The following is a 20,693-nucleotide window of genomic DNA, read 5'->3' as shown; positions in this document are numbered from 1 at the left end:
GGTTAGTGGAAGTGACAACAGCATAGAATGGAGGGGGGGTCCTTAGGTTCACTCTACAGACGAGGGTCAGAGTTTTACTCTCCTACTGAGTTGCAGCTTAAAATGAAAACAGCATTTAAATAGAGCAAATACATATGGGTAAATGGAGAGCAAGAAATGCAACTGGAACGTCATAGACTGTTTTAGCAAATACATGTACAAAATGGGTAAACATGTACATTTTAATAACTTTATTCTGTGAGAGAAGTGCTCAGTAAAGTAGAAGCCTTGGAGCAATAAGATGGAGCCCCCCCCCCAATGTTCAAGAGCAATCATCTGGACAAAGCATGGTATTATTCACAAATACTCACACATCGGAAGCAATAAGACTGCTTTTTAGCAGTGACTGTAACCAGAGAAAATGATCACATTTACCAGCTGGAAAACTTATCAACATCTAACACTGTGTGTGTGTGTGTGTGTGTGTGTGTGTGTGTGTGTGTAAATTTTAACAAAACATAAAAATGATACAAGCTGCTTCTCTTATTGTGTGACAAACACCTGTTGGCAGTGGAACAACTCAGCTCATTACAGATGACTACTAAAGGTTCTGGAAGTCAGATGAGAACAGTGGACATCCCCCTTCTGATAATCACTCAATGTTTAAGCAATTACACTGTTATCAGTAATCCCTGTAATGAAGGCCAGCAAGAGTCAGGTTATCAAATAACCAATGTCTGGCTGAAGGGAAGGTAGTCCACACAGCCTATCTGGACCTCGCAAAGGCATTTAACACAATACCCCACTCGGGCATCATAGATAAGCTATCCAGCCTAAATATAAACCCCTATGTCACAAGATGGGTCACAAACTGGCTCAAAGACAGAACCCACAGAGTCAGAGTTGCTGGAGCCATGTCAGACTCGAAACCGGTCACAAGTGGCATCCCACAAGGTTCTGTCCTGGGACCTCTCTTGTTCGGTATTTACTTTTCTGAGGTACAGGCCAACGTGGGAGGACTATGGCTCACCAAGTTCGCAGATGACTGCAAACTGGGCGCCATAATCGACACTCCAGCTGACACAAACATCCTTCAAAAAGGTCTCACAGAGACGGATAACTGGTGCCAGAGCCATGGTCTAAAGCTAAATGCCAAAAAGTGTATAGTCATACCCTTTGGCAAAAACAATGTGCCCACAAATTACCACATAGGTGGTAACCCATTAAGTACAGAGAAAGTAATTAGGGATCTGGGGACCCAAGTTGATAGCAATCTCTCCTTTGACAACCACATTGCCAAAGTGGTTAGAAAGACCTTCTACATAGCCCACCTCATCATGAAAGGATTCACATCTAGATCAAGAGAGGTAATCGTGCCCCTTTATTCATCCCTCATCAGATCCATCATAGAATACAATGCCCCCTTTGGGATGTACCTTACCCGACACCTGCAGCAATTAGAAAGACCCCAAAAGTACCTCACCAGGAGGATCAAGGGACTCAAACAGATGCCATATGCTGCTCGGTTAAAAAAACTCCAGCTCTACTCAGTTGCGTACCGCCTACTTCGTGGTGATCTATGCCTGACATATAAAGCTATGTCCAACCCAGAATTAATGGACATGCTCCACCTCAGTAAATCTAAATCCCTTAGAGCCATGCACTCTAGGGACTTGAACCTCAGCACAGAAATAAATAGAACATGCTGGAGGGACAGATTCATAACCCAGAGGCTCCCTTCGCTCTGGAATAGAATTCCAATTCATGTTAGGCAGAGCACCTCACTGACTCTCTTCAAGAAGAATCTTGATGAGTGGATGGGGGATAGTAGGTTTGTCCCGGGGATTACTTCCGTTTCACTATTAGACAGAGGCACAGTAAACTAAACTTTAAAAAGGGCACAGTATACTCAAATCAAGGGGTGGCGTAAGCCAAACACAATCAGGCTAGGCTTATAAAAGCCCCAGGGCAGATAGCCTAGTATGAACCTATGAATGTTAATAAGCATATTGCAACTAACTGCAACTAAGAAATAAAAAAATATGCAAGATATACTATAAGCACAGAATACAAACTTAGGTGTTGATGTACTGCAGTAAATATGCACTTACAGCTAAATTAGTTTTAACACTTAACAAAAAAGTCTTACAACTCCTACTGGGGGAAGAGCTAGAATGTGCAGATTTTCAAGATTGAAATATAATTTCTGAGCTAAGAACAATGCATCACTCAAGCTGTTTAGTTGTAATTACAACTGTGTGCACTTTTCAGCATTGTAAAAGTACACAAGACATTTACTTCTATTTTCCACGGTTCACTGTGCAGTACAAAAAAATGTAACATGGTACAAAACTCTGAAATGTTAATGCTTCTGCAAATTTCCATTTTATTTTTATCATAAAGCATGTGCCTTCACTTTACAATAATTTCAAACTTGCATTAAAAAACAAATTCATGTCTACTATAAAGCTGTTCACAAGTAACCCAACCATTATGGACTTATCCCTCTACTACAAATTTTATTTATACATACAAAAGTTAAGAATGACTGACAATAAATGTCAGTAAATACTGCAGTTACCTTTCTAGGTTTCTCTAGAATAGGTGGGTCTTCAACAGCTGCCTCTATTTCACTGGCTGGTATCCAGGTATCATAGCTGCAAAGAATGTACAAATACATTAATTTCCAATTAACGCAGTACAAGAATAGGGAGAAATGCAGAGGACATGATACAAGAAGTTACTTTATTAGTCATCCTGGTAATACTGCAGTTTCAAACTTTTCCCTTTCCTCTACCAGATTACTTTAAATTTAAGTTAAAGTTACTTTAAATTTAAATGTAAGGTGCATATCTTGAGGTGTTAATGGCGATGTGTGTGCTGCCAAGACTAAAACAGGTAACAAAACAAGTGTCCATTACCTCCAAATTTGTTTACAGTGCCTCTGTTCTTTCTCCTGTTATAAAGCTCGGTATAAAATCTGTCAGCACATTCTTAATTCACCTGACCAAAAAAAAAATATATATATATATAGATATATATATATATATATATATATATATATATATATATATATATATATAATGTATTTACCGTAATGTTCCATTTGTGTTGTCCATTCTCATTCTTCCTCAACTGTTGGGTTCAAATCTGATCCTCAGATCTGATTCGAACTTTACTTTAGCTCATGGTCAACAAAAAGCTCTCCAGCTCCTCCCATACCCATAATGTAACAACCCATAACATACCCAGGTATATTTTTTGTCGTCTTTTCTCACATCTGAAGACCAGGTCCCCTACGAGTGTTCACAGATAGCATTACAGTCATGTAGTACATAAACAAGCAAGGAGAAACAAAGTTATCAACTCTACAGATTGGCACAGACCATCTGGAACACTGCCCCACAGAAAAGCATGTCGATGAAGGACACTTGCATCCCATTACAAGGCAGTGAGTTGTCAGACGCATTCAGCAGAACCTTGGAGAACCTTCACAGGTGGACCATGAACAGACAGTTTTTCTGGACATTCTCTTCCACTGGGGGGCCCCTCAAACAGACCGTTAGCATCAGAGACCAACAACTCACCCTCTTTTGCAACAGGGGCTCTTGCCCCTAAGCCTTGAGGACAGATGCTTTCACTTTTCAGTGGACAGGGAAATTCCTCTACGCCTTCACTTCACCACCTCTCATCCCAAGAGTTCCTCTAAAAGCCCAAAAAGACAAGCTAAAACTATTGCTAGTGATCCCCTTTTGGCCAAGACAGCACTGATTCTGTCTTCTTTTTCATCTAGCAAGGGGCAAGTACAAACAGTCACTTCAAGCGGATCTCATCACACAGCAGAAAAGATCACCACTGCACCACAACCTGTCATTCCTAAACCTAACTTTGTGGATTTTAGGATTCTAATTCCTTAAAGATACCACTTAAGGTTCTCCAAGAAGTCAGGACACCCACAACTTGAAAATCCTGTGTAGCCAAATGGAAGAAATTTTCATTTTGGTACCACAGGAATGGATAGGACTCCAACAAATCAGATGTACTTTCCACACTAAAATGTCTGTGTGAGTTCAAGCATAGAGGTTCCATCAAAGATTACTTGTCATCCATCTCTGCTTGTTTACCCTTCAATCTTCCATTTATGTAGAGAACCAAGATCATTCTCTCTTAAAGGGGTTTTGGATCTTAGACCACCAAGGAAGCCCATAACCCCTCCATGGGCCCTCAACTTTGTGCTGGAAATCCTTACCTTCCTTCTGAACCAGCAGCTTTAGCAAATCTCAAATTCTGCACCCAGAAAACTATTCTGCTTTTGTCTCTCACTTCAGCTAAGATAGCTTCAGAGCTTCGAGCTCTCATGGCCATTTTTCCTTTTCTTATTTTTCATTAAGGACAGGGTGACTGAGGGCTAACCCTTCATTCATGCCTAAAGAAGTGAACGAGTTGTCTCTCAACCAAGCTATAAATTTCCCTACCCTCTTCCCCAACCCTCAGAACCATGAGGAGAGGCTCCTACATTGCTTAGATGTTCATAGGCAAGATTCTTTTTGAACAAAACCAAATCCATTTAAAAATTTGAACTGTTTGTCTCTTTCACAGACTCAAAACTGGGCCAACCAATATCTAAGCAAGCAATTGCAAGCTGAATATCTAAGGCCATCTCTTTGTGTTATTCTCTGCATGGCAAGTCATTGCCCTCATGTCCTCGAGCTCATTCTACCAGGGCAGTAGCATCCTTTGGGGCCTTCTTCAAAGGGGTGGATGCGAGGGCCATGCTTGAAGCTGCCACTTGGTCTACTATACACACCTTCACTAAGCATTACAGGATTTATGCTTTTTCCAGGTCCAGAGCTGCCTTCACTGGCTCAGTCCTTTCAGGTCTCTTGGACAGTTCTGCAGCTTAGTAGCTGACCACCCTCACATTCCTTTCAGCTCTAGGAATCACCCATTGATTAGGAATACTAAAACAGTGATGTCAGTCAGGACATAATACAGTTATGTAAGAACTTACTACAACAGTAGATGTCCTTCTGATCACTGTTGCAGTATTATTTCCCACACTCCTTCCCCTCTACATTCATTTTCTGCTGCCTCCCTCTATCGCTTCTTCTTCTGTCTATATCCTGTGGACAGCATCATACAAGTGAGAGTGCTTCTTTACTGCATCATGCTTCGCCTCTCCTAGCTGAACAGTCTCTATCACTCTCTCTCAGGGGTTTTCAGGCTGCTGGCTAGGAGACAGCCTGAGGAATCACACATCTGCCTGCATACCTTTACACTTACAAGCTGAGGTCACACATTAGATATATGAGCCTGTGAAAGTACAGCTTTGGTACCATGTTTGGGCATCAGTTGTGATACTCCATTGATTAGTAATACTGCGACAGTGATCAATAGGACATCTACTGCTAATGGTAAGTTCTTGTCCAAATGTATTTTCTTCACAGTCTTATCTGCCTGTTCCATTTGAACTGTCAACTACTACCTCATTTTTAAGACGTCCATTGTCCCGGGGCTTGGAAGAACTTCAGGGCAGTGTATTTTAGGAGAACCCTGATGAATTGGTCATGTGCACCTCTGACCCTGTGAATGCTGGTCGGTAGGACAAGGCAAGAGATTGGTAAAGTTCCCTTGAGATAATGGCTCATTGCCCCCCACCTTTTTTTTTTTTTAATTCCTTTTGCTGTACCACATTCGGAAGCCAAAACAGATAGTCATACTACCAGGGTGCCCACTTGCCTGGTGCATGTCACCCCAATGCTACAATTCTCCCTGACTTCAAGACCAGAACCCCTCCCCTGGGATTAAGAATACAGTTAGCAACAGTGGGTCGTTATTGACATAAGGAGCTTGAGTGCCACATATGTGTAGGTCTGTGCCACTCACCCAGTTCCCCAACTAGTTGTAGTGTCCTTTGATAGTTTTACCTCTTGGACTTTTGGTACCACCTAAGTACCTCCATAAACCTTTGGAGGGGCTCAACCCCAAATACAGCTAATTACTGGGTTAGTTTCTTTCCTCTCATTGTTTCATTTGATTGCAATTCCCCAAAACCAGAACAAATGCAGGGAAGAGAAAGAAAGCTCTCATTCTCTGAACTTCATCTGGTGGCCTCCACCAAACCTGAGCCTTGTAGTCGGCCAAACTTTTGAGGTGGTGATTTCACATCGACTGCCCCCCCAAACAACCTCACCGGCAATGCAATTTACTGGATCTGTTTACAAAAAAACAGACGTGCATCTACCCTACTGTAACATGCTAGTAATAGGTACTAACCTGGCCACATGCCCCTGCTCCCGCTCTCTTCTTCCATTCACTTCAAGACTTCACACTCCTTGAAAGTACCAGACACTAGTGTTTGTTCTCCTTTACTGAACTGACTTCCTCCACTTCTTTTCCACCTTCATCTTCTTGAAATGCATTCTGTTTACAGTTTCGACCATAGATCATTTAGTAGTTTATTTCAAAGGCTTTTTTGTAGGCAGACTGACTGACAGCTGGAACATAAACTGTTTATATTTCCCCATATCAGACAGACACTTGTGCATATCCCACACAATTCTTGGAGTTAAGTCTTGACATCTTAAACTTCTCTGCTTCCTCTAACACTTTGTTTGATAACTTTTATTTTAATCTTCTGGAGCAGATTTTCATAGCAGGGGTTGGGAGGGGGGTGATATGAAGTAGATGTTTCTGTTTCTTAAGAAAAACATGTCTCTTTTCCCCAAACTTTGATTGTTTACCATTCAGAATCAGCAACCTGTACAGGTAGTCATAGTGATTAGTGTACAAAAGTATCTGTCATACTCTGATTGTCCCTAAGCTATCAAGCATGGATTGGTGGTCCACTGTGACCAATATGGTTTTGTTGGAGCGGCATGGTCTGCAACATCCCCCAGTGCATCCTGCACATTCAAGATAAAGTAAATATGTATTCATCTGGGTTTACTAACTAAACAGGAGTGAAAAGTAGTACTGATATACACAACACTTCCTGTTTTAAATGTGCATTTTGAGTAATTTAGATAAAGACCTGTGTCTAAATTTTTGTTCTGCAGCATTTTTTTAAGATAATTCAGCTTTACATAATGCAACCAGACTGTTCACTGATTTTTCTTTTTGGTTTAATTGTTTGTGTTTTTAAGCTAGGAGGAATATTATGCAGTGAAATGGTACCCACTGTTTGCTTCTGCTTGACATAGACCAGCATTTTCGTATTCTATGAAATATGCTAGCATGCCACATGCTTATGTCATTAGCATCCATCCAGTCCTTTGGCATGTACCTCTGTAACATTTTGTGCCACTGGACGTGTTTGTTTGTGTGTGTTTCTGGGTGTGGGTGTGTATGAGATGATTGCCAGTGTCTGTTATTAAGTTAAGTGACACTGATTAGCATCTGATTGTGACTTCTGCACAATCCATACTAACATCTGCCCCCTATTTTTGTGTGTTGTATGTCATGTTCCTGGCACTTGTTCATCTCATCTTTCCTTCAGCTTTTAATAAGGCCAAGGTGAACATATAGCTTAGCCTTCCTTCCCTGCTGTGGATAATCTCTAAAGGAACATTAACTCCTCTAGCTAGTCTAACTGAACTATGCAGCAGATAAAATTAGAAGTTATGTACCTACCATAACGTTCCATGTTAGTTGTCTTCTCTCGCCTTCTTTCTTGCTGGATGGGTTCGGAGCCGATCCTCGGCTCCGACTCGGCACTTGCTAAGCTTGAGAACTCCTTTTACCAGCTCGAGGCAACCCTATATCCCATGATGCAAGGCGAGACTACCTCAGATCTCGTTTGGTAGCTATAATACCCTGCTAAATAATACTATTCCCAAAGGAAGAGGAAAGACTAGCCTAGAAGAACTAGGCAAAAGGTTCTTAAGATAGACTCTTTCTACTGAAGACTCAGGAGAAAGAAACCTGAGAAAGAGAGGCCCTTCAAGATCTGTCCAGGCCAGGGGGAAGGAGGGAGGGATGCAAGAAAGAAGGCGAGAGAAGACAACTAACATGGAACGTTATGGTAGGTACATAACTTCTAAATGTTAAGTTGTCAATCTCGCCTTCATTCTTGCTGGATGGGACCGCGTCCCTAGCACCTGTATCCTGGGTGGCTCAATGGAACAGACTCTTGAGAACTGTGCAACCAAACCTGGCTCTGTCCCTGGAGGCCAAATCTAATTTATAATGAGAGACAAAGGTATGAGGAGTGGCCCAAGTAGCTGCTGCACAAATGGTGTCAATGGGTAGCCTATCCTGAAAAGCTGTAGATGTGGACAGGCTCCTGGTTGAATGCGCTTTCGGTTTTGAGGGTAGTTGCTTGCCTCTGAGCGAGTACACATAAGAAATGGTAGAAGACAACCATCTGGAAAAGGTCACTTTCGAAACTGGGAGACCTTTCCTGTTTTCTGCATAGGAAACAAATAATTGATCAGATTTCCTGAATTGTTTAGTTCTATGCAAATAATATCTGAGTTGACGATGGACATCCAAAAAATGAAGTTTTTGTTCAGCTCTGTCCAAATAATTAGGGAAAAAAACTGGTAGATCAATGGATTGATTAATATTGGTCTGAGAAACAACTTTGGGCAGAAAAGATGGATTAGTCCTTAAGGATACCCTATCCTTGTGAAAAACTAAGTATGCGCAACGGATACAGAGGGCTTGTAGTTCAGATACCCTCCTTGCTGAAGTGACAGCCACTAAGAATATTGTTTTCCAGGTCAGCAACTTTAATGAGCATGAAGCAGACGGTTCGAAGGGGGGTAAAATCAAATTCAGATCCCATTGTGGAGGAAGATGTTTTACTGGAGGTTTTAAGAGAAAAATGCCTCTCAGAAAAGCTTTGCACAGTCTGTGCGACATTATGTTATGATCTTGCAAGCCAACATGATATTTAGAAATTTCTGCCAGTTGGACTTTAACTGTCGATGAAGAAGATCCTGATTGAAAAACTTCAGCCAGAAAATCCAAAATTGAATGTACCGGCGCAGTAAAGGGATCAATGTGCCTGGAGTTTGCCCATAGGGAAAAACGTCGCCACTTGCTAGCATAAACCGTTCTGGTGGACGACTTTAAGGAAGCTATTATGATATCTCTAACAGAGTCAGAGATCATAGGAAGCCTGGATAGGGAAGGAAGTGGAGCAACCAAGAAGTGAGGTTGAGAGAACGAATGGCCCGGTGCTGTTGACCCGTCTGGTGGATCAGAAGATCTGGAACTGGGTCCAGATGCCAAGGCTGCACCAGGAGATGACGATGTAGGGACGGAAACCAAATTTGTCGAGGCCAGTAAGGGGCAATGAGAATCAACTTGGCTCTCAAAACGGTCGCTTTCTGAATGACCTGTGGAATTAAAGGGAATGGGGGAAAAGCGTACAGAAGTCCCCGGGGCCAATCCTGGGTTAGAGAGTCTCTCAGAGGATGGCCTGGTAGGGGAAAGAGGGTGAAGAAGTCCGGGCATTTGCTGTTTTGGGGTGTTGCAAAAAGGTCGCAACAAGGGGTGCCCCACTTCTGAAAAATCTCGTCCACTACCGATTGTTTGAGAGACCACTCGTGAGGCATGAGAATAGCTCTGCTCAGTCTGTCTGCTAAGAGGTTGGACCTGCCGGGGATGTGCATTGCTATCAGAAACCGATGAGAGGAGATTGCCCATTGCCAAAGTCTGAGAGCTTCTCGACATAAAGGATAGGACCTGGTCCCGCCCTGTTTGTTGATGTACCAGACTACAGACATGTTGTCCGTTTGAACTGCAATAGTCCCCGAGGGAAGAAAGTCGTTGAGGGCTTGCAACGTTAAAAGCACCGCTCTCATCTCCAGGACATTTATGTGCAGATGGTATTCTGTGGGTTGCCAAGTCCCATGGACCATCCTGCCCTGATAATGCCCCCCCATCCGATCAGGAGGCATCCGAAGTGACTGTGGCAACCGGAGTTGGGGGAACAAACGGTCGGCCCTGATGGAGCAGAGAAGATATCCACCAGGTTAGATGAGTCTTGCACGATTGTGTAACCAGAATTTCGTGCCTCATGGGTAGGTTCTGGAACGACCACTGAGTGAATAACATCCACTGCAGAAGACGCATGTGGAAGCGAGCTAATGGTAGAAGAACAATGGCCGCAGCCATAAGACCTAGAACCTTCAGAACCAATCTGGCTGACCTTGTTGCTCAGTAATATGATCTGAACGTATTTTTGGATGTCCAGAATTCTCTGATTTGTTAGTCTGGCTAACATACTGACGGTGTTTAGCTCTGCGCCTATAAAGGTGATAGATTGGCAAGGCAGCAGAGAAGATTTTTCAACATTCACTGAGATTCCCAATTGTTTGCAGATCTGCAGAGTGTAGTCTCTGCATTGAAGAAGCTGATGCTTGGTGGTGGCGGAGAGGAGCCAGTGGTCTAAATAAGGAAACACCTGGAATCCTTGACGTCTCAGATGAGCCGTAACTACTGCCATGCATTTGGTAAACACTCTGGGGGCTGAAGTGAGGCCAAAGGGCAGGGCTCTGAATTGATAATGACTGGTCCCCAGCCAAAAGTGGAGAAACCTCCTGGAGCGTCTGTGTATCTTTATGTGATAGTACACGTCCTGAAGGTCCATCGAGCACATCCAGTTGTCCTTGCCCAAAAAGGGCAGAATGGACTGAAGCGTGACCATCCGGAATCTTGCCTTTCTGACAAATCTGTTTAGATTGCTCAGGTCTAAAATTGGTCTCCAATCTCCCGTCCTTTTGGGAACCAAAAAGAATCTTGAGTAGATGCCGGATCCTACTTGGTCTGCTGGAACTATTTGGACGGCTCTTTTTTCTAGGAGCTTTGAGACCTCCTGTTTTGCCAAATCCCTTTGACCGGGTGAGATGTCTGGAAGGGATTGGTGAGGTACGGGATACCTTTCGAAAGGGATTTTGTAACCCTCGGATATGATCGACTGTACCCATATGTGTTGTGAGAGGGAACGCCAGGCTAATGGGTACAGCGATATCCTTCCCCCGACTGCCTCCAAGGGTGGACAGTCGGGCAACACCTCAGGGATGCTGAAAGGGTTTGTCAGGAAGAGGCTCCCTGCTACCCTGATTTTGGGGACCCCCCCTGCCACTAGGGCGGCGTCTGTTATTGTTACCCCCTCTGCCTCTGGGGGTAAACTGACCACGTGTGTCCGGCGTAACTCCTTGGGCTTTACAGAACCACATTTTTCCTCCTTTCTGACCTTTGGGATAGGGTCTTGAAGGGGTGGAAAAATGGACTCCTACGACAGAAAGGGTTTTGCCGTCTTGTTCACACCTGGTCAAGGTCTCCTTCACCTGCGGTCCGAACAAAGCCGAACCGTCAAAGGGGGTATTGGTGAAGGATGCCTTGAAGGGGTCCGCGAAATTACAAAGCCGCATCCAGGCCTGACGCCTAAGTGCCACTCCTGTGCCTGCGGCTCTACAGGCTCCATCGGCCGCATAGGATATGAGCCGCATGGAGGAGTTAGTTAAAGAATTTAGGATTGCTAGCTGTGAGGCAATCTTGTCCTGAGCCCCAGCAGCTGAAGGATCCTGAACTACCTCACCTAGTTCCTTGAGAATGTCTCTCTGAAGTCTGGTGAAGTGACAAAGGTAGTTCAGCGAACGCATAGCAAAGGTCGCTGAAGAAAACATCCGCTTGCCATACCTATCCATGGTCCTAGAGTCTTTGTTAGGAGGATGGACAGGCACGGAAGGATCCGCAAGTTCCTTCTTGGTGGCCGCCGCCACCACCATAGCATCCACAGAGACGCCCTTAGAAAGAAACTGCTTGTCTGAAGGGGCCGTAATAAATTTGGATGGCCTCCTGGGGACAGGTTCCACAGAATCTGGGGCTGCCCACGCCTTCCGAGCCACTACCTGCATGAGTGGGTCGAAAGGCGGAGACACCCAGGAGGTGGAGGGTCGAGATCCAAACGCCTCCAGGTATACCGACTCATCCTCGGAGGGGTCAATGGAAGGCCAGTTCCCCCTCTGTTTGAGGAGTTCCAGGATGTCTGAAAAGGAGACATCCTCAGAGGGGGACCGGGGGGAACCCTCTGACTCATCTAAGTCGGTATCTGATGTGGTAGACTCAGGGGAGTCTGTGTGTTTCCTCTTACACGCCCTTCGCGGGGTTCCCCTGCAGGATCAGGAGAAACCTCGGAAGAGGAAGTCATTCCCAATGGGGAAACCTGGGGCGATGGATCCCTGGGCCTGGGAGCAAGAGACTGGCAAGAGATATCAACAGGCACCGAAGAGGGAGGAGCTAAAGGAATGGACCGTTGACCTGACTCAGGTGCCAGGACACTCCTCATCACCTCAAAGGCTCTTCTCTCAGGGAGACCAGAAGACTCCTGCTCCGAAGAGACAGGAATTCCCGGCTCCACTGAAAAAGAAGGCTCCGAGGCCGATGTCGGTGCCGAGCTCACCAAAGCCGAAGCTCCGAGAGGGAGAGCGGGGTTGGACAAGGGTCCGATGCCACTAGCCCCCTCGGAGCCGACAAGGGAAACTCGACGACTGGATCCCTCCAAGGAAGGTCTCATGGAGGAGATCAGAGCCGAAGACGACGGAGCCGAAAGGGGATGTATCGGCCCCGGCGCCGACACGGTCACTGTCCCGAAAAGCTCCGGCTCCGAACTCTGGAGGAGAGTCGGAGGAGGAAGTTCAAGGGGAAGAGCAATAGCCGAAGTCTGTTGAGACGGGCTATGGAGCATTTGGGCTAGTGCCTGTGACTTCAACAGCCTGCTTACCACCCTCTCTAAATTGTGGTCTGACAGCCTGGAAGATCTCGAAGATCGGCTCCGATGACTCCATTCCGATAAAAGAGGAGACCTCGGAGCCGAGCGAATCGACTCCAGAGAAGGGGACCGAGATCTCTTCTTGGACGGAGCCATCGGAGCCGACGACCTCTCGGTTCCAGATGGAGCCGAAGACTTATCGGCTCCGATGCTGGATAACACCTCGGCACCAGCCGGTGCCGACAAGGAAACTGGAGACTGTGTGTCGGAGCTGGAAGGAACCGACACTACAATATCAGTGGTAGAAAGATGGGCTCCAGCCGGAGCCGATCTCGACTCCGAAGGAGTCGGAGCCACCGAGGAAGGCTTAACCACCGGAGCCTGAACCTTAGGTGGCTTGGAAGGTTTACCCAACCCAGTCTTTGTCGGTGAACCTTCTGGCTTTAATAAGCCACGGAGGATCAACTTGTTCCTCCTCTCCTGCAGGACTCTCTGGCTAAAGGAGTGGCATATAGCACAGGAGTCCTGCAGGTGTAAAGGCCCCAGGCAGTAAACACAAGAAGTGTGACCATCTGTCAGAGACATCTTCTGACAGCACGAGTCACACTTCTTGAAGCCTGAGACCTTTCCCTCTTTAGACATAGTCTAAGAAAAGAAAAATACACACTCAACAAAAGTCACACAATTAACCCCAAAACACACACAAACTGACAGGGATTAATAAACTGGGAGGCTTAGGCCTAACAGAGAAAAAAAAAAATAAATAAACTTTTACCCCAAAGGAGGAATATAGGGTGGGAACTATAGTATAGCTAAACACACTAGTTTAGAAACTAACCAAAGTAAGAAAAAGGGAGAATTACCCCTGAATAACTGCTGAATTGAAAACTCACCTGAGCTGGCAAAAAAGAGACCTCTTTCGCGAAGTGGCAAACGAGATCTGAGGTAGTCTCGCCTTGCATCATGGGATATAGGGTTGCCTCGAGCTGGTAAAAGGAGTTCTCAAGCTTAGCAAGTGCCGAGTCGGAGCCGAGGATTGGCTCCGAACCCATCCAGCAAGAATGAAGGCGAGATTGACAACTTAACATTAATCTTGATCTGATGTTGTCAGTTTTCATTCTATCCTCAACTGCTGAGTTCGGATGCAATACTAAGATATGACTCTGTTATTACTTTTGCTCGTGGCCACCAAAAAGATCTCAAGCTCCTCCCTTATCCATAATGCACCAACCCCTAACATACCCCAGATATCGTTTGCCGCTTTTGCAATTAGACGTGGTCATCTTCAGCTCTTGAGCAATTCAATAAAATGATAAGTTTTCAAATTTTCAATTTTTCTATAACAGTTTATCCTTTTTGTTTCTATAAATCCTTTCTCTTCTTACACTCTGTGTAATTTTGTTTACCATTGTTGGTAGCTATTATTCTCTCTCCTGGCTTTACAGTAGTTTAGTTTAATTCATAGTACCATTGTTGGTATTTTTTAATTTTTCTTTTTCTACTTATTAAAAAATAATAAAAATTCCTCTTGTTTTTCTTTCCTGGTATATTGTAGTGCAAGATGTCACAAAAAGGCCTTCTGGCTTTAAGAAGTGCCAAAAGTGCAGGCACAAGTAACCCTTGTAATGCATTCTTTATATGTTTATTATCTGGGCCTGCATCATCTTCAAGCTGAATGTCAAATATGTAAAAACTTTAATCCGCGTGTCATTGCAGACTGGAAAAATAAACTCATTTTGAAAGGGTTACTCCCTACATCTTAATGTGAGGTTACTGATGGAGCGCAACCCTCCAAGTCTAAAACTAAGGAGACTTCCACTAAGTCTCCTAAACTTTTAGGATCATTGACTCTGTCATCCAAGGAGCAGCCAAAGAAAAAACATAAATTGGATCTGAAGACTACTACTGTAATATCAGTGCCAGATCTGACAACTGCACATTGAGATCCAAGTTCTTCGGATCAGAGACCTTTACCAAGAACTAGGTACTCACCCAGTATTGATTCAGTACCTTCCAGACTATCTTCTCCTTCTATGGAATGTCAGCATTCTAAGCCCTCATTATTAGCTTCCCCTTGTTCTTCTAGATGTCTGACTGAAGCTGATGTGTACAAAGTGATGAGATTTCTCTTGGTGCAAATACAGATGGGAGTTTTTCCTAGCTCCTACCCATTTGTGTCAGGAACCCCTAGTTTGTACTACTCCACCTCTCTTGGCTACTTCTCTGATCCATCCATCTGTTTTGCAGCCCCTGGATCCGAATATGCTGGGACCATCTAGATTGGATCCAAAGATATTGTATCTTCAGCTGTGAGGAAGTCTCTGAGAGCGCCAGCTCTGACTGTTTGAGAGACTGATGACTCTCAAAGGCATAGTCTCCCTGTCGGGTCCGAAGTATTACAGTCGACTCTGAAGCTGTCGGAGCTGTCTCTGCCCCTCGGAGACTCTGCACTGGACTGCTCTGCTCCGACCACCGCTTCAAGTGGATTGTCCTCGGGGCAGGCACAGCCAATGGGGCAGAAGCATGTCTTCTCAGATCTGTCAGCTGTTTTTTCTCTATGGCATTCTACCTTTGAGGTGGTGGATACAGTTTTCTCTGCTTTGGCAAGACACATGGTCTCTTCCCCCCTCGGATCTTCCCTCTAGGTCCCAGATGTTTCTGCGCCTTGAGCGACATCATTTTATGCCACAGGGGCAGCCAGCTCAAAGTCTCCAGGCTACCCAGCAGAGTATTACAATTCTTCTGACACTTCACCAGAGCATCCCACCAAGGAAGTTCCTAGGAAGAGGAAGTGCAAGAGGAGGCACTTGGACTCCCCTCAGGAGTCAGTCACCAAGTATACTGATTTTGAATAAGGGGATGGGGTCCCCAAGATCACCACCTGAAGATGCCTCATATGGAGACAGTTTTAAGAACTTTAAGCAGAGGGGTGGTTGGCCCTCCGATAACCCTTCCCCAGAGGAATCAGTATTCCGGGAGGCCTTTGTAGCTGGTCCATCTACCTCCTGGGTTATTCTGCCTGCCAATGAGCTCACTGACTTGATCTCTAGGCAGGTGTGGAAGAAGCCTGACTCAGTTGAGCCAATGCCCAAAAGACAAGATAAGATTCTGGCTCCATCTGTAGGTAGAGAATTTTGGTGGAAGGGAGTACCCGTAGATGCTGTGGTCATGGCAGCAGCTACCAAAAAGGAGCTTGCTGAGTAGAGTTCCTCTGTCCATCCCCCTAACAGAGAGTCTAGGGCTTTGGACAGATTTGGGAAGCATGTGTATGCTTCAGCAACTTTTGCCCTTAGGTTGTTGACCTACCTGGCACACTTTATGAGACTACAAAGGGACTTGATAAAAGAACTGTCAGAGTCCCTTTCTTAGAACACTACTGCTGAGACTCAGACGTCTGTGGTCTTACAGCTAGTTACCCTACAATCAATTTCTAATTTGTCCATGAGGTTTATCTCGCATACAGCTGAAGATGCTTCAACGGTGGTGGGTTCAGGGATTTCTATCAGGAGGCATGCCTGGATGTGCATGTGCGATTCTGAGCAGCCATTCAAGTCCTCGTTCATCAGTGCACCCTTTGACAGTAATTCATTGTTTGGCCCTAAAGTTAAAGACACACTCTCCAGGTGTGAAAAAAAAGGAAAGACAGTAAGCATACATTTTTTGATTCCTCAAAGATCCTTCTCTAGGAATCAACAAGGTGGTCAAAAACAGTGGTTCAGAAAGTCCCAGGGTCCTTTCCAAGACCCACGTGAAGACAGTTCCCGGGGGCAGAGGGGGGAACTCAGATGGATGACAACACCCACTAGGCAGAGGAAGCCAGCAGAACCAGGGGTCCAGAATTTCTTTCTCTGATAGACCCTACCAGCTCTCCTGAAAGGAGGCCTAATTGTCCCTCTCTGGAGGCAATCGGGGATCAATTATCCCTGCACCAGAGAGCCTGGCTGGACATCACAAGAGATACCATGGGTGCAGGTGATCATATCCAGAGGTTATATTATTCCTTTTCCCCTCCCACCTCCTTCTGTATCAAACTTTCCTGATGTTCAACCTAATTAGAAGAAAGCAGCAGCATTAGAAATACAAAAGCTGCTAAGAAAAAGAGTCATCCAAGAGGTCCCACCGCACCAGATAGAATTAGGACTTACCTTACTCAAGATTCTTTTTAGTTTTCAAAGAAAACAGGGGACTGGAGACCAATTTTGGATCTCAGCGACTTGAACAAATCAGTTCAGTATACATAGTTTTGGATGGTCGTAGTTCAGTCCATTCTGCTCTTTTTAGGCAAGGATGACTGGATTTACTCGATAGACCTTCAGGATGTGTACTATCACATAGAAATGAACAGGCAATCCAGAATGTATCTACCCTTTCATCTGGGAACCGGTCACTACCATTTCAGAGAACTGCCCTTTGGCCTCACCACAACCCCTGGGATGTTCACCAAATGCATGGAGGTGGCAGCAGCTCACTTGAGATTGCAGGGATTCTGAGTGTTTCCACACACAGATGACTGGCTCATTACTGCTCCATCCAGGCATCTACCAATAAGAGCACAAGATCAGGTACTCCAGACTTGCTTCCATCTGGGAACAACCATAAATTACAAGTCTCATTTACAACCATTTCAAAGACTGGAATTCATAGGAGCGGTTTTCAACATGCATCAGTGACAGGTTCTTTTCTTTTCTCAAGAGTGCAAATGATCAAACTGCAGGTCAGGAAAATAATTTACAGTACCAAAATTTCAGCCCTGTTGATTCTTCAAGCTTTGAAGCCAATATCAGCGGCCATAATTTCAGTTCCTTTTGCAAGATTTCACATGGATGCAAGCAACACAACTGTTGATTCTTTAACAACACGTTAGCCCAAATAAGAATCACTCAGGCATGCAAGAGATACCTTTGACAGTGGATTCGATCAGGTTCTACAAGGTCATCCTTTCATTCTCCCACAGCCAAAGACTACAGTGACAATGGACGCTTCCCAGACTGGGTGAGTGGGACACTCCTGGGGAAAACAGTCCAAGGCACTTATTCCCCCGAAGAGGCCAATATGCATAGCCATGTCCTGGAAATGACAGCAATGCTCTTAGTATTGCAAGCCTTCCAAGACTCTCTCCCTTTTGGGACAACTGCGATTCCGATGGACAGCATGTCAGTAGTTTGGTACATCAACAAACAAGGGGGAACCAGGTCTTACTGCTTGTGTCAAGAAGCCCTCAGAGTATGTCAATAGGTGATCTCTTCCAACCATTTTCTGATAGCAGAGCACATTCTGGGGAAGTCCAGCACGACAGACAAATTGAGCAGGTCCATTCTGCTACCTCACGAGTGGTCTCGCAACATGAAAATGGCAGAAACGTTTTTCCATTAATGGGGCCAACCTAGCTGTGATCTTTTTGCATCTCCCCTAAACAACAAGTCCAGCAGCTTCTTTGCCCTGATCCCCAACCGAGGGGATCACCAAGGGATGTTCTACTCCACTATTGTCCCCTAATCTCCTCTATCCCTACCCCCCAACTGCCCCAATTCCAAAATTTCTGCAGAAAGCTGCCAGGTTGAAGAGCAAAGTCATCCTCATTGCACCCTTCCATGGGCTTCATCTACTTTACCCACCTTGGATTCTGGATCCGATTCCAGACCTCCTATCTCACCTGACAGATATGAACCATCCCGATATTTCAAACCTCAAGCTAACAACGTGGTTTCTCTAATTCCTTTAATAGCCAGACAACCGATGCTCTCTCCTCCTGTCCATCATATACTTTTATCTTCCCATAAAGCTTCTACAAGAAAACTTTACAGAAGTAAATAGAAAAAGTTTGTATTTTTGGGCACATCAGAAACACATTGATCTCTTTTCAGCTCCTGTACAATGTGTTCTTGAATTTTTGTCAATGATTTTTAATGAGTGAACTAGCTCCTCAACAGTTAAGAGTTCAATTAGCAGCAATCTCTAACTTTCATGTTGGATTTGATAATTCTTCCTTGGCTTCATCTAAACTTTGTAAGGCTTTACCGAAAGGCGCTCTCCTGCTGAGAGCTCCCTGTAAAGATCCAACTTCACCGTGGGGTTTAAACTTGGTACTGCACGCCTTAATTCATTCACCCTTTGAACCAGCAGCAAAATGTGATCTTAAATTCCTGACCTGGAAAACTATTTTTTCTAGGGGCCATTACCTCCACTAGAAGAATTTCAGAACTTCAAGCATTGTCCTCTAAACCTCCCTAGTTGATTTTTTTCATAGGGCTAGATTAACATTATATACCAATCCCTCTCTTTCCTTTCTAAGCTGGTGTCAGAATCCAGTATCAACCAGTCCATTAATCTGCCAGTCTTCCTTCCTAAATTTGCAAACAAAGGTGAATATGTACTGCATTTATTGGATGTCTACAGACAATTACATTTTTACTTACATAGAATAAAAGAAATTAGGAAAACAGATCAATTATTTGTTTCCTTTACAGATTCTAAATTGAGCAATTCAGTTGGAAAAGTAACTTTAGCCAGATGGCTGACAGACTGCATATCATTTGTCTACAACAAGTCGGGTCTGTCCTTATCAAAACCTTTAAAAGTCCATTCAGCTAAGTCCATGGCAACTTCTTCAGTGTTTCTCTCTAGGGCTTGCATGGATGACAGGTTTGCAGCTGTAACTTGGGCTAGCCCTCATACCTTTATTACTCATTACAAAATGGATCTGGTCCTGAGGGGAAGAGCACCTTTGGCACAGGAAGCACTGTGATAATTTTTGCCATGAATCTTAGGGCCTTTATGATCTCCCTGGCTGAGTCTTGGATGAGGGAGGCAAGGCTGTGAAAGTAATCTGCAAGGTTCTGCACATTTCCTGAGGCAAACAGTCCTGCATCCTTTTTGCATCCAGTCTGCAGCCCAGAAAAACTAGGTCCTCAGTTGTCTGCATGAATGACTTCTTGTAGCTGATCATGAATCCCAACTGTGAGAGGAGGTTGAGGGTGAACTGGAGTTGTGGCATAAGCATCTGTGGTAAGGAGGCTTAGATTAACAAGTTGTCTAAGTATGGAAAAATCTGGATTCCCTGGTTTTGACAGAAGGCAATCACTAGTCCAAGACTAAAAGTCTTGGGGCTGTGGAAAACTCAAAAAGGAAAGCAGTACACTGAAAATGAGATGACCCAGTGAAAAACTTGAGGAATCTCCTACAAGACAGGGGGCAAACTGTTAAATGAAGATAGGCATCTAGAGAAGGTTGGCACTTTTAGAAAAGTGTTTAGTAAAGAAAGTTCCGGTAACAATTTCCACTGCCCTTCTGTCCTTAGTACTAGGAGGAGTCTGGAGTAGAATCCCTTTACTACCAATTCCTGTGATACTGGTTTTGTTGTATCTTGTGCCTGTAATTCCCATAAGATGGGTGAAAGCAGATGGATCTAATTGTGGGGAGGGGGAGACATGTCATTTAGCAGGGGATTTCTATCCAAGGCATGACAAGTCCTTTTTTTACTAATATAAAGCACCCATAGGTCTGGGGCAATCTTTTCCCAGGTGTCAAACCTTTTATAGGTTAATATGTTAGTACTAAGCTATCTGCTCTTGTAGGCCATTTTATGCCTAGCAAATTTCCCTTTTTGTGCTTAAACAACTTATCCCATTTGGTTAACAAATGAAAGGGGTAGTGCAGGTGTATGGGGTGGGGTGGGGGAGGGGGATTCATAGACAGTCCCCAAAGAAAGGCCTCTCAGATGGGGAATCCCATTGTGGTTTCTCTGGGAATCTCTTTCTGGGAGACTTCCCGTGTTTCTGACTGGGTCTAGGATCCCTTCTGACAAAGGAAGTGGGTTTGGTTGGATAACTCCTCTGGTGCTTAGGTACAAAGGTTAACAGAAGCTGTCTGCAAGTCCTTCATGGCTTTCCCTGTTCTTGGTTGGGTTTTGAAAAGGTTAGTTGCTTGTGGGTCAAACAGGAGGTTATTGCCTAAAGGGGAATCTATACTTTTTGTTCTAAAGTCTTCAGGT

At 44.6% G+C, this 20,693-nt stretch overlaps 1 protein-coding gene across 1 annotated transcript in view; it reads right to left on the bottom strand.

Moving 5' to 3' along the window:
* SMARCC2 (SWI/SNF related, matrix associated, actin dependent regulator of chromatin subfamily c member 2) overlaps positions 1-20,693 on the bottom strand; it is a 2,789,858-nt gene that overhangs the window by 1,904,147 nt on the left and 865,018 nt on the right. The window contains exon 8 of the mRNA XM_044083737.1: positions 2,561-2,636. Within this exon, the coding sequence (XP_043939672.1) occupies positions 2,561-2,636 (76 nt within the window). The remainder of the gene's footprint in view (positions 1-2,560; positions 2,637-20,693) is intronic.

Source organism: Protopterus annectens, chromosome 9.part0 (assembly GCF_019279795.1).
Source record: "Protopterus annectens isolate FY-2018-M chromosome 9.part0, PAN1.0, whole genome shotgun sequence".
NCBI lineage: Eukaryota > Metazoa > Chordata > Ceratodontiformes > Protopteridae > Protopterus > Protopterus annectens.
The sequence above is the reverse complement of the archived record's forward strand: the minus strand, read 5'-3'. Positions and strand labels throughout refer to the sequence as shown.